Source organism: Spea bombifrons, chromosome 8 (genome assembly GCF_027358695.1).
Source record: "Spea bombifrons isolate aSpeBom1 chromosome 8, aSpeBom1.2.pri, whole genome shotgun sequence".
Classification (NCBI taxonomy): domain Eukaryota; kingdom Metazoa; phylum Chordata; class Amphibia; order Anura; family Pelobatidae; genus Spea; species Spea bombifrons.
Genome location: NC_071094.1, coordinates 9,515,827 through 9,530,512, shown reverse-complemented (window position 1 = coordinate 9,530,512; position 14,686 = coordinate 9,515,827). Strand labels below are relative to the sequence as shown.

General features: G+C 36.8%; 1 protein-coding gene across 1 annotated transcript; it reads right to left on the bottom strand.

Moving 5' to 3' along the window:
* Window positions 1–833: 833 nt before the first annotated feature.
* LOC128503135 (carbonic anhydrase 1-like) lies at window positions 834–8,124 on the bottom strand. The gene is made up of 9 exons (XM_053473158.1): window positions 8,052–8,124; window positions 7,115–7,186; window positions 6,587–6,616; window positions 5,598–5,762; window positions 4,818–4,969; window positions 3,870–3,962; window positions 2,960–3,023; window positions 2,253–2,407; window positions 834–1,247 (listed from the first exon to the last, which is right to left on the bottom strand). The coding sequence occupies exons 2-9, from the start codon at window positions 7,170–7,172 to the stop codon at window positions 1,125–1,127; spliced, it is 840 nt and encodes a 279-aa protein (XP_053329133.1). The 5' UTR covers window positions 7,173–7,186; window positions 8,052–8,124; the 3' UTR covers window positions 834–1,124.
* Between the last annotated feature and the right edge of the window lie 6,562 nt (window positions 8,125–14,686).

The following is a 14,686-nucleotide window of genomic DNA, read 5'->3' as shown; positions in this document are numbered from 1 at the left end:
CACAAAATGGAACATGTAATTTCCTTTTACAAACTTAAAACTTTAAAATGGTATTTTCCGAAGCCTATGTCTGATTGGAGACTGTTTAGCAGCCCACCAGCTTAAAATATCCCTCATGTGTATATGTGTTGGAGAGAAGACAAGTAAGAGCATTTAGACACTTACCATGCAAGAAGTAAGTATAGAGCCATAATTATGGCACTGGGAGGATTAATGGTGGTTAATGATGTTCATGACGATCCAATTTACTCCTGGATAACTCTTCCTTTTTTGTCACGCAAGTTTTTCCTCATCAGAGTCATGAATGGCGGTTCCTGGTGGACTCTTCCGATGCGAGGCACGGGAGTGCACACTGCTACTTTCTTCATTACATTCTATGCCGTCATGATTGGTTTTGGGTAACTTTTTTCATTATGGCATGAAACATCATAAAAGGTTTAAGAGGTTGATATGTTCCTGTTCCCTGGCACGGTGGCTTTATAAACCATGGTGGCTACATAAACATCTAAATCCATGTCCTCTTTACCTTGGTGGTTTGCTTCGACCCTACTTTAAGGACCATTCCAGCTACCTACCTGTATCCGGCTCAGAGAGGAAAGCCACAACAACACTCAGGGAAGTCCCGGTAGACCTCTGTTTTCTGTTTCAATAAGTAACATTAAAACAGATTTTAAGAGCTTGAGGGCACCATTAATATTTTAAAATGGATTATGACTCCACATCCACATCTAACCTTTTGAATGTTGGCCCCAAAAAATGTATTACAAACTTTAGAATCCATCTTTCGTAGGGCCAATGTGACATTTAAAAACAATCTAGACTTTGAAAGGATAAATGTGTGAATATATTACATTTATTCATGACAGGCTAGAACAGTGATCCATCTTGGTTAAACTTTTTAACCCCAAAACAATTTTTATGTTCACTTCACTTGCAAGCTTTAAAAGAAATGCCTCTTTTTCAATATAATGACTTTTGAATTAGTCCTTTTTCTTTATTTTGGACATACACACTGATTTATTTTTTTTTTTTTGCATGATTGCATACTTTTTGCTACCTAATGGTCAATTGTAATGTCAATTTCGCACATTCTTCCATTGATTCCAGTATAGTTACACAGGTGTTCATGCAGAATGGTAAACTGTCCTTCCATTCAGTGGCTGTGTGGGCCTAAAGTTGTTTTGCATTGGTTCTGGGTCTATTGTATCCACTGTGTTATAATAGAGAGAAGTGACAATCGACTGATACTGTGAACAAAGAAAACAGGATTTTTTGTTAATATTAACAGATGGATTACAGCCACCTGATGCACTCAACCTTTATATCTGGGGGGAAAAAAGAATAATTTTTTTGTGTTTTGTAGTGTTTTTTAGTCTTTTCTAGTAATATTGCGCTGCAAAGCTTAAAATGTGTTATGTATGTGTGTACATATATACATATTTATATATTTATTTTTTTCCCTCTGGGCATTCCGCACAAAATACATCTAAATGCATTATGCTTCTATTGTTTTATACATGCATGTGTACTGGCACTTCAGTCATTCTTTCATCAAACACACATTTGTTTGCAGGGCCACCTTAACGAAGGGCAAAAGCAGAAAATCAGGATGCAACTAAAGGCAAAGAGGGAAAGTTTTGCAAAATTTAGCAGATAACTCCATCTCAAATGGAGTGTGAGCAAGGAGTGCTTCCCCACGCTAGTTTGAGTGCGTGTGTCTCCGGACGGGGGATTGAAATGCAGAATAAGGGCAATACACACACACCTTATAATTAGTCTGCTGGGATACCTAGTAAACTGGTCTTATCAGTGATGGCATCTATCCTGCTTGAGATGGTCTCATTAACCCCTTAAGGACAATGGGCGGTCCCTAAACCCATTGAAAACAATGCATTTTGAGCCTGTACATGTACAGGCTTTGTCATTAAGGGGTTAAACATAAATACTTAATTGTATTAATTTGTAAACAACTAAAACATTCTTTAATACAATGTAAATTGTAACAGCTTATTTGTTTAAAAAAGCACTACTGTGAGTATAGTTCATTCTGTGCCTTGTAGTAAATGGGATTAGTGTATAGACACATGGATGTGCTGCATAAATATAAAACTAGATATAAAACTGTAAGAATTTTATAACATAGGATAAGGGCCGTATTTTGGATGTTTGCAGTATTTAGGATACTTTGCTACTAAAAATAGTCATAAAAACAAAAATTGCAAATAATGTGCATTTTTTCCCCAATATATTACCTGTGACCAAGAAAGATTCTGGATGGAGTCCAGGACCAACCAGGTAACATTCTCTGAGCAGGTTGGAGTGGTAAGGGATCCTTGGTACTTATAATAACTCTGCAAATTAGAGGGCAGAAATGTACCCAAATCTATAGAAGATGAGACTGCTTGACCTGTAAATGTATACAAAAATGTATATTAGAAAATAATTATCAGCTTCTGAAATTAAATTCATCAGTTGAAAAAAACCCACAATTTTATTTGATAATCATGCCTAATCTGTGATGCTGATAGCGGGGCTACCTCCAATATCCGGTTCTGTCCACTCCTTGGCCTTTAAAGTCTACGTAGGGGTAGTCATGGCCCTATGCGTCGCTAACCCCACCCTTTATCAACGGCATACCTATTGGGGGTGAAAAAATCCCAGGTATGGTGATTAGTAATAACTTTTAGAATGTAACCAAATATGTTATGGAAGATCTATCACAAAAGTTTATTGATTTTTTTTCTTGTTCTGATTTTATTTCCTCTTTCCTCCTAGTTGTTCTCATGGTTTAAACATAAAATGAGTTTCACATCGTACATTGACCCCTTTTTAAATTCGAAGATGCCAATTTCTCTGACATTTCTACCTTCTAAAACTACTAAGATTAGAAGAATGTATATTCTTATGGTAAAAAAAAGTCAACATAAATGTAATACACCATTACTCGACCCCATTGTACCTTTGTAGGCAACTAGAGGAAGTTGCTGGATAAATTCATTTAAAGCTTCATTAGCGGTGTTAATCTGCAAATAAAATGTAAAATGCATGTATATATAAATGAAATTATATATATATATATATATATATATATATATATATATAATCAAAGCAGAACTGGACTCTTCCATCTCCTGGAAACACTGAAAATGAGTGCCCCATGCAACATGTTAAGATATTAATTTGGTGGTTGTGCCTACTAATAAACCAACCTGTTCTTTTTCCTCTTAATCTCCAATTTGGTGGGATACTGACTATAGAAGAGGATAATTTTTAAATAATATTTGCAAATTTTCTGGAATGGCAGCACAATGTAATTTGAATGTCGGGTAACAGGGAGAATGTCCAGTAAATGGACTGGTCAATGTTGCGTCATAGGTCCCTGAATCCCTTAGAGGGCACCCAACGTTTCTTGGTGCACACGTGGGCAATTTGAAGATGGCACCAATGATTTACTTCCTTCTGGGCAAATACAGGTAGATATTCTTATAAATGTTACAGCAAACTATCCTGTAGAATATTGTTTTGCTTATTCAATTTAATCAACATAATTACAAATTTAGTTAATTAACACAATTTTACGTAATTAACAAAAACTATGATTGAAACCAGCAGTAATTTTATGGTTCGAAAGGTATACCTAAGTTGCACCAGAGCACAGTATCACATCAAATTCACTCAGCTCTGGCTATTTGTATGATGTACTCTAACAAGTTATCTGCTAATGAAAAATCAAATAAAGAATCTAAAATTGCATTATATTGGATTATATTTTAGGGTTTTTTTAATTCATCATTTTTCTTTATTAAAAAAAACGAAACCTTTTTATTTGATTATTAGACTGTGCGTGAATAGATATGTAAAGAGCTTACTTGAAAAAGTACACCGACTACTGCCAGACCGTTGGGCTTTGTTTTGGCTTCTGTTAAGTCTTCATATTGTATGTTATAAAACACAAAGTGAACCTGAAAAGCACATATTTAACAACTAAAACGTTCAGAATACAAAAAATACTTTGATATAAACATAAGCGCCATATAACATGTATGTGGACACTCCTCCTGATTACGGAGTTTAGGTCCCTCATAGATCACACCTATTTCTAACTCATTGCTAGATGTATAAAATCAAGCACATAGGCATGATTTCTCCGTAGGCGACCATTGGCAGTAGAATGGGTAGAACTTTGGAGCTCAGTGTCTTCAGATATGGAGGCCACCTTTACCACTAATTAATTCGTGAAATTTCTGCCCTACTAGATTTGCTCCTGAGCACTTTAAAAGGTGTTATTGTGAAGTGGAAATGTCTAGGAGTAACAACAACACGAAGCGGTAGATCACACACAGTAAGTCAGAGCACTATGTGCCAAAGCGTCTGTTGTTGGCGTGTTTGTTTTCGGGCAACACATTTAGTTTCCTGACTGTTCGGTTCGGATGGCAGACAGGCACCTTCGGCTACTAGGACTGAATTTCCCCAATGTGGAGGAGCAGCAGCAGTAGTGGTAGGGCAATGGGCCTCGGCAGGTATTGGCAGATGATAGGCGCATCCAGCCCCTAGGTGCAGGATTGAATTTTCCCAGTATTACAATAATCCGCTGCATTAAGGCATATGGCTTCCGCGGACACCAGCAGATGCAGGACTGCATTTCCCCAGTATTACAGAAATTTAAAAAAGTCCATCGGAGTAATGACAGTGACAGAGGAGCATTATTATTAGAAATATTACATTAAACTAGATGAAAGGTCAAGATTTTGGACCTTAGTTTAATCTGGAGATCATCGGCTTAGTGTAAGGTTTGTTAGGTGTAAGGATTTGCTGACCTCCAGTGGGTAGCCTTTTCCGTTGATGCGATGTTCTGATCCTACTTCATCGGAATTTAGATCACCAAAATGTAAGTGAAATCCAGCCAACTTGTATGGATTGCCAAGACCTGCACCACTTAATGTATATTCTTTGTTCAGAGTCACTTCGACTGTAGGGATACAACAAAATCAATCATTTAAGACCAAATTCATTGAGTGCAGTTTCCAAGCATAATTCCCATCACGAACTTAGTTGCCTGCTAAATGTACCCCTCGTTTTGGAACACCATGTATGTATAAAGGACTGCTGTTTTCAAGACATATCAATTGCGGGGCTTTCTTTAAGCTTGATGGAGCTCCAGATAAGGCCATTCATAAGCTCCTCACGCCATTGTAAACCCCTCCATCTCATGCTTTCATGCCCCCACCTTAGTCTACTGCAGCTGCTGTGGACTCTTGTAGAATGCTTGAGCTCCAGCCCCCTTTTACCCTAAGTGATTGCTAGATCCCTAACAAAATTATCATTCTGCTCCTTCAACGAGATGCAGCTTCTAGAATAATATATAGAATAATCAGTATAAAATGTTTTTGCAATAATACCAACTGAAATCAGTCATTGGCTTGGGAGTTACAATTGGTGGTGTTCATGCCTATCTCAAGCCAACTAATGGGAAACTTAAGAACACTATATCTTATATCACGCTGCTTTTCCCATCCGCGATGAGCAGTATTTTTTTTTCTGAAAGAGGACTGGTCACCATAAAGCTATGTCAGTTTAGGCGTAGTGAAGGCCCATACCTGAGTGTCCATTATTGGTTATCCTAGCGCCAGAATATCCTACAGCTCCGTTGATTTGGATAGCACCCAGACTGGAGTCAGGAACTGCTTCGGATGTGTCAATGTTGATGGGTGACTGTGATGTTTTATCGCAGTTTGCATAATGATGATACCAGGTAGAAGGTCCTGATAGGTAGAATACAAGACATGTGACAACTCATTTCCTAGAAATACATTCTGCTGCAAAATGTAGGCACATGATGACCTTGTGGAATATGTGTAAATGTTAGTGAGTCTCTGAGCGTTAGTTAAGGATTAAGTCGGCTGTGTGTGCTAATGCTATTGAGTAATCAGGATGCTAAAGTTGGCCAATTTAATTTGTCACCTTTTTCTTTGTTACATTATTTTGTACTAGACACTGTAGCATCATTTTGAATGACAGGATTGTGATCCAATCACTCTCTGATTAGTTGTTTTACCTATGCTACTGATTTTGTGTTTGTGTATAGATTAAACAAATAAAAAATGTCAACCTTTTGGAAGACGTATCATGACTGCTTTCCTAGGGACTGATACCCTAAGTGTGTGAAGTCATCCTAAAGTGGCTCTACCTATAGATCAGTCCCACAAAGCGTGGTCGCTCTTCTCGAGCTCTGTTACGACCCTGCAAGATTTACTTTGGAGGGCTTACCCCAGGGCCTGGAACTGGAGGCATCTTTATACATACTTTCCCTGGAGCTTCGTTTCCTGACACACTCATTTTATATTTTTATATCACTTTTATAATGGTCTGTAGTCAGGAATACAGATTTAGAAACCATATGCTTTATTTTTTGAATCAGGTTTATAGATAAGATTTCAGTTCAAATCCTTTTTTTTTCTTTTGTAAAGGTTGGAGATAAATCGGTATATTTGCCATTCTATATTGAGGTGGAGAAATGAATGATTCAAGATGTTTCAGCACAGAGTTGTGTGTAAAAATGATTAAAAACACAATAGAAATCACATACCACACACTGGATCTGTGTAACACCAATCATCTGTAGCAAGAAAAGAGACAGTTGTACACCTCCGAAAAAAAGATATATCAAACATGCCTATACATTTTGGGTAGGAATGTTAATTCATTCATTTTTGTATTTTATAGCTTACATAAATGTGGCAGAGCAAGACCCGTACCATGAGAGGTAAGAATGAAAGGTCTTTGTGAAAATTAACTCAGTTTTGAATATCTTCACCATATTTTTTTCTGTATTCAGGTACTCAGGACCTCAAGGCTTTTGTGGTTTCTAAGATACATACAATGTCCTGGTGCCAGGTGAGCGTCTTTACAATAGACTAATGAAACGGGGGCTTTATCCTATCTACAAGTAAAGGTGTAGTAATCAGGAATATTAAGAGGACCACTGCAAGTGGCTACACGGTCATATGGATTCTATACATTTGCTATTAGGAAAAAGTCATCCCAGCCATGTCGCTATTCTCATGTTGGAAAAATGAAATAATTTTTAATCCCAGATAAGAAAACATCCCCTTACCTGCCGAGTGTCCATATAGTGCGAGCTGCAGAAGGATTACCAAAGCGGATCTAAACATCTCCGATTTTAACACTAAAAGACCCAAAGTACCACCATTATTATAGTAAATTCATAAACTATATCTGGATAACGCATTTGAAGTAACTAGTCTACAATGAACACTCAAGATCCCTGTTTTCACTTCATATTGAAATATGAAATCAAGCTACAATATTTGTTATTATCTGTGAGTGGAAATTACTGTTCACAGCTTAAGGGACAGCGGGAAACCTGGCCAGACTCAATTATAGGCAGACAGGTTTTGTCAGGGAAGGAAAAACATCTCTTAGAATTAGAAAATGAATTCAAAACATTCATACGCCCCGATAATAATGACACATGAGTCTATTGAAACTAAAAAGTGTGGTGGTTATTGAAAATGTTCCAAAAGAATGCTTGAATAGAAATGAAAATAATTGATATATATATATATATAAAGAATAATGGGTAGTTCTTTATGTTTTAATTAAAATTACAGCGATGATGATTTTGTATTTTAATTTCCCATTATGTTGACTGCTCCAAAGTTTTCCAATCACTAGAATCCCCAACCAAAACATAATGTCCCCTTTAAATGCAGAATCAACGGTTCTGTGGTGCTGATTTAAAACTCACTGTATCTTTAATAAGATTTTATAAATACTATATATATATATATATATATCATATATTTCAATGGTAGATTTCATTTGTATTTTTGAAACATATAATCTAAACAGAAGTATACATGGAGCATAATTAAGTAAATACAATAACAATCTATATAGACGTATTATTTTCAGACTATTGATATTAACATTTTTCTGAATATTTTGTATTTTCACCCCAGAAATAAATGTTTTGTATAATATATCAAATTGTTTAAATATTTATAAAAGATAATAAAAAAACAACTCACATTATTCCTGTTTTGACCTGCAAAATCTTCAAATGATTATGGCACAACTGATACCCTTAAACCGCTTTATAACATCCGGATTGACTTGCTTTTGTAAAAAGACCTCCCATTTTTGCACCATGATAAATTAAAGGAAAATCTGCCATATGTTTCTGTCCTTTTGACAGCTTATCTGCAACTTTAAAAATAGTCATTTTTACCTAATCTGTTCTCGGAAGGAATTTCTCTTCTAGGAGTTACAAGGGCGATTGAAGTTACTTTTTTACTACTAACCTAAATATTCTTGTGTAACAGTTAGAATTATCATGTTAAAAAATGTTAATAGTGTCATCATAACTAATATAAATTCAAACTGTTATGACTTTAAGAGGGTAATACATTAAGTTAATCAAAGTGCATATGTGCATTAGTACATAATTGCCATAAACTTTACAGAAATTGGGGTAAAATCCTCTGTAAAGTGTATAAAAGTGTATAGAATCAGTAACTAGGTCACGGTCTCTTGAACCGTGAATTAGAAATAATTAAATAAAGTAAAAAGTAATAGAAGAAAATTGATTTTACATTGCATTAATCAATTAAACAGTTAATTTAAATTATGAATCAAATAAAATATATATCTCTGTTTCACAAAGTAAAAAAAAATTCCAAAGTCTGCTTTCTAAGAGCTGAGTCATCAAGACAGATGAAACACCAATCAGGATACAAAAACAGAAACTGTTTGTTGAGGAAACAGCAGGGCCAAAACATTTTCAATGATGACAGCCCACAAGCTGTTTGGGGGCAAAGATGGCACAGATAAGCTGTTTGGGGAACTGACATTCTGGAGAAAAGAAGGCACAGGCAGGGTGTGTGAGGGCACTGGTAAACTGCTTGTGAGCAAAGGAGGTACTCACAAGCTGTTTTGGGGCAAAGGTGGCACTGTGAGACATGCTGCTTGATGAAGTTGGGGGGGGCCCGACTGACCAATTTTCAATATAGCATACAGGGTGTGGGCAGGAGGGTAAGCTATATAGGTACCAAGATACATTTACTGACAGGGCTAGCTCCAGACATGTAAGACATAGAATGATAACCAAAACACAGCTACATGATACAATGACCATCTTATGCCAAGTTAAACTCCTTGCCTGAACCAGCAAGGCCTCTGCCACACAGCCCGCTGGTCTACATAGGCAATGCCTCCTGGCTCAAGGCCTTTTTCAGGGTTTCTCCTGGATGCAATGTTTAAAAGAATATCTACTAGTTGAACTTTTTTAATTGGACGACGTAATAGAAAATTCAATCCTTTTAATGTAAGACGTGTTATGTTATGAATGGCTTTGCTTCCCTTTTCATGTGCAGAGGGAAATAATAATAATATGTACTTATATAAATCGTTTTCCTTGCTATACACAGTTCTATGCGTTTCTTCCTCATGTCTACCGGACAAAACTGCTAATGGTAATTCCTGGTTTAAGTGATCCATACAAACACAACCCTCCCTATTTCACGTTTAATATGCATTGCATGAATGAAAATATCAGCAACAAGGGAGCCACGGTAGAGATTCTTTGTTTGCCTTGTTTTATTGCCATTTGTTTTACTAATCACCACAGATTTTGGAGCTGTTTAATTAATGCGTGTGGCTCCTAATATCAACCTAAAATGATGTAGTCCTGATGCGTCGTCTCATTGTGATTTATTCACTAATCTGTTAACCCCTTGAGGACCAGGCTGTTTTAACATTTTTGCAGTGCTCGTGATTAGCTGTCATTTTCTTCTCTCAAATGGTGAACCCATACGTTGTTTTTTTTTGTCCACAAAATATAATGAAAAAAAACTTCTAAACAGATTCTATTTGTCCTGAGTTTAGAAATAGCCAATGTTTTTGGGGTTTTTTTTGTTGCAGCGGCAGGAATGTGTCCCTGCCACTGCAAGAAGGGCAGGAGGTACCAGTACGTCCATAGGGGATTCTTGGGATGCGTTTTTTAGACGTACCAGTACGTCCATAGGGGACTGAAGGGGTTTAAGTAGCTATAGAACAAAAACTTGTAACTTGAATTCGCTATCCGTTTCTTTGGTGTGGGTCGTTATTGTCTCTGGTCTAAACAGAAATTTGTTTATATAGTTACTACCAGCAATGGAGTACTTGCAAGGGAAAAACGACCACAGCAAATAGGCTGTTTTCTGTATACTTAACAATTGCCCTAGGCCATGGTGTTCATGTTGTTGCTTTTTAAATCTAGCTATTTGATATAAATGCTGTGAGTTGGATAGGACCAGTTTGGTGCTTGTTGAACTTGTAAAGATAATTTAGTAGAAGTTAGTTTACTAGTTTCCAGTTATTTTGTACAGGATATTATGTTTCTATGTTAATGACAATACTAGTACAGTAGTGACTTGTTGAGTGTAACCTTAGGGAAGCAATATATACCTCATATTTTACAAGCATTTGGTTCACCTTTAGTAATTTAAGTTTTGCATACAGTGCTGGGTATGGTGGCATGCTACTAGATACTTTAGACTATATTGGACTTTAATGGACTTTTATTGGCTCTGTAAGGATGTCCGTGCTGGATGACGTCCACTAAATCCAATAGTCTGCCCTGCCAGAACATTTCTATAAAACCACATTCTGAAAAATATAGGGTAACTAAAATCTATGACCTATCTTCTGTGAAAACACGTAAAATAAATACATTAAAACCAAGATTGCTTCAGCAAAGATATAAAATGGCACCAAAATGCATATGTAACTGCCAGACTGTTGTTCTAATAGTTGAGGCATATTTACTTAGTATATCAGTGGCAGTGTGCATAAGGTCATAGCACTTAAAACGGACCTGTGACAAGTGAACAGATTGTTTACATTCACCAACATCGTTTTGTGTGTGTGTGTGTGTGTGTGAATGAATGAATTTCATATATTAAAAAGAGAATAAATAGATGAGTGTGATGAATTTACACCCACAAAATTGTGCGGCTTTCACTGAAACCAGGAAACATTAGCATGTACACTTATATACATGCGTAGTAGCGCATCCATTGAAATCACGCAGAATTACAGCTAATCACATCTATACTAGCAAAACATCAGTTGATAATAACGAGAGTGCTACTAAGCACCAGCTGACATGTAGTAAAATCAACTGATGTCAATATAAAATAGACTCCTTAACATAAAAAGAAAAACAGTTGTGTTCCAACATTTGGAAACTCCTAGCCAAAATGAGTTTTTGTTGAAAATACCTCCTCGATGAGACATGATTCTTGCACTTACACTTAGTAACCTGACTGATGAACAGAAAATAATTGACTCTTACAAAGCAGGCAACGAACCATGGAGCGCATGTATAAAGGGAGAAAATAGGAAATAATAATAATTGTTGAACTGAAATAGTATTTAATATGGTGCAAGATCCATTCACAAGCGGGCTGGATAAAGCGGACCCATCAAAGGATTCAATAAAAGATTTTGTTTAATTACTTCTTAAAATCTGTAAAACAAATGAGCCACAGTAAAAAGTGATCTAAAAAGGTCTGGATGCACTTACAATTGGAAGTGGCACAACTTTTAGGGTGCAGCCTATATTCGAGCCCATACGGTATATGCAAAATGTATGGTTCTATTAATTATTTTTGAGATCCATGGAATGTTTGTTTAGAGAGTTACATACATTGCACTAATTATCTGTTTCTGTGAACTTGTTGCAAAGTGCAAACACAAATTTTGTTTAATTTATGGCAAAAGTATCTCATACACTGCATTAAGAATTTGCATAAAATGTAACTACAGATTTTAGTTTAACCTCCTCCGTTCGGCTCTCTGGGCCTTCAACCCTTTAAATCCTTCAAAAATATGCCTTTTCAAAAATTGTCATTTTATTGTCTGTTTCTGGGCAACTACAAAGCAGCTTTATCAGAACAGGTTCTATAAAGCCTGTTAATGTGAAACCACAATAATAAGAAAGGCCACCAGATGGCCCAAAATCACAATCTAGAATATAAGGTGGGGGGGGGGACCACAGTGCCAGGATTCTTGCAGCTCTCTGATAGTAGTGTTCCATTTATGATCTTCTCATATCTCCCTAAACTAACCGCTGCTCTGTATTACATGGGAATACCCTTCCACATTTTCTCAGTTCATGAAATGTCCTATACTGCCTTAGCTGTATACCTGTAATCTTCTGTAATTGATGTCATGATAATGGAATTGAAAAATATATCTTGGAATCTTTATGAATTCTTTTGATTGTGACATCATGATGGTGTAATTTTATTATAATTATGGCATCATAATATTTGTCAATTGTGGCATCATAATGGCACCATTGTATTATCATTGTGACATGATAATGACATCATTGTGTTATCATTATGACATCATACTGGAATTGAAAACACTATCTTGGAAACTTTGTAAAATCTTTTGATTGTGATGTCATAATGTTACCATTGTATTATCATTCTGATGTCATAAATAAATTGAAAAAAAACATTGGAATGTTTGAGATCTTTTGATTGTGACATCATGATAGTGTCATTTTATTATCATTATGGCATCATAATAAGATATTTGGTTTGTGGCATTATAATGGTACCATTGCCTTATCATTATGACGCGATAATAACATATTTTGATTTGTGACATCATAGTGGTATAATTATGACATCATAAGATATTATGATTGTAACATCATATATGCATTATTTTATTGTTATTATGACATTATAATGTGATGTTTTGATTGTGACTTCATAATGGTTTCATTGCATTATCATTTTGACATCATAATTAAATTGGAAAACATTTTTGGAAACTTTGTAAGATATTTGATAGTGACATCAAAATGTTACCATTATATTGTGAATATAATCATGGAATTGATCTTAAATATCATGTGAAAGAGGTCCGAGCAGGAATTCTTGAATGGAAAGCAGAAATATTTTTTTGATAGTAATTGATAGTCGTCAATGACAAGCGGCTGGTCAACATCATTAGTCTGACATTTTAAAACTTTTCTTTTCACCTGGAGTGTTTCTTTGGTGTTCACTCTTGAAGATGCCATTTGGGTTTTAGCCATTATTTTTTCTTTTATTAGGGATATTGTTGATCTTTATTAGTGTAGGGACATGAAACGTTATACTTTATATTTATTATATTTTTTTAGTTTACCCATAGGTGATCATCTGCCAAAATTGCAGTGCTTTCAGTGACAAGAGAAGATAAATGAGAGAAGATAGAAGATGAAGAACACTGGGAGGTACATGCTTCTCCTGCATTGCAAGGTAAGTTGTGAGAGATCTGTAAACAAAATCACCTGCTGGAACTGTTGCGGTAATGTCGGCTTAATTCTTGCTCTTCGCATAATTTTGTCTTTTACGTCAAAATAGCGGATGTGTGAGGACGTCTCGGGAAAGGTAATCTCTGACTACTTAGGTATTCTATGGTTACAATTCAGTCTGACCACTGTGAAATGGGTCCTCACCCATTGGAGTGATTTCTTCGGGAATGCCTCCATGATTTTTATGCAAAGCACTTCCAATTCTGCTTGTGTCGAGATTTGGCTGCTATGGAGTTATGGACTTTAGCAAATTTCTCTATTTTGCAGTCTAGGAGGCCAGTTCTCTCAACCAGGTTGCCAATATCGCACCTGAGAAAGTTTGCAATATCTGGATGTCTTTCTTGCACTGTTCTTGAAGGAGATTAGCAAGATGGCTAATAATCACTGGAGCTCCTTCTCGTGAGTCCTACTCAGTCGCTATCCAAGCCCCATTTTTCTCTCTTTAACATTGTGAATTGACTGCACAATCCTGTATAATCTGAGTGTGTCTGTCTGGCAGAGTTTGCCGGTGCCCTGTCCTGCCTCTGAGGCTGTGGCTCAATGTCCTTCCTTATTCTCAGGGATCGGGCTCTTTCTTATATAGGGGGATTCAGTCTCATGGTTGATGTGCCTGCTGGTGCCTGCCCTGTGCCCTACCCGTGTTACTGTTGTTGCTCAGTTTCCTTCCTTTCTTAATCTGGGGATCAATGTTTTAATATTTTACATTTTGGGGGAAATGTAGTTCTGTACAATCTGAATATATCTGGCAGAGCTTGTCCTGTGCCCTGCACTGCTTCTGCTATAGTAGCTCAGTCTGCGTCCTTGCCCTAGGAAGGTCATACAGACCTTTGTTCTGGTTAAAGGGGAAATCCTCCCGTGATGTGCAGCTTCCGATGGCGTTTCAGTTGGGGGGGGCACAATATGTAGGGGAGTGCATGGAACCCTCTTTTCTTCCCTTGCAACGCCAATGTTTGTCTTCATAGCAGTGTCGAAGCATCTGAGATGTTGCTACCTCTTCTATTACCCTTCACTCGGTCATTCTTTACAGCCCCCAGCCATCTCAGACCTACATGCAGTTTGGTAGGATGTTAGTGTCACAGTAACCCTCTAAGGTTGATGGATTCCTGGGGAGACTCTGTACCTGCCTGCCCAGTCCCCTTTAATGTCTAAGTAACCCTGTGCTCATTTGGGGGCACAGGGTGAATGGGAAACCAGAGTCACATAAACTAGCCGGCAAACCGGGTACTGCGTCGTTACGTCGCCCTTTGTCCCACCACGTCACTCTTTTGAGGTTACATTAAGCTTGTGGTGGGCAACACTCAGTTGTGG

Excerpts from the sequence above, each read along its gene's own strand:
- LOC128503135 (XM_053473158.1), bottom strand. The coding sequence starts at position 7,172 with ATGTTTAGATCCGCTTTGGTAATCCTTCTGCAGCTCGCACTATATGGA. Across the intron at positions 3,963-4,817 it reads GAAAAGGCTACCCACTGGAG|GTTCACTTTGTGTTTTATAA; the intron begins GTCAGCAAATCC and ends TGTGCTTTTCAG. Across the intron at positions 2,408-2,959 it reads TCCTCTAGTTGCCTACAAAG|GTCAAGCAGTCTCATCTTCT; the intron begins GTACAATGGGGT and ends ATACATTTACAG.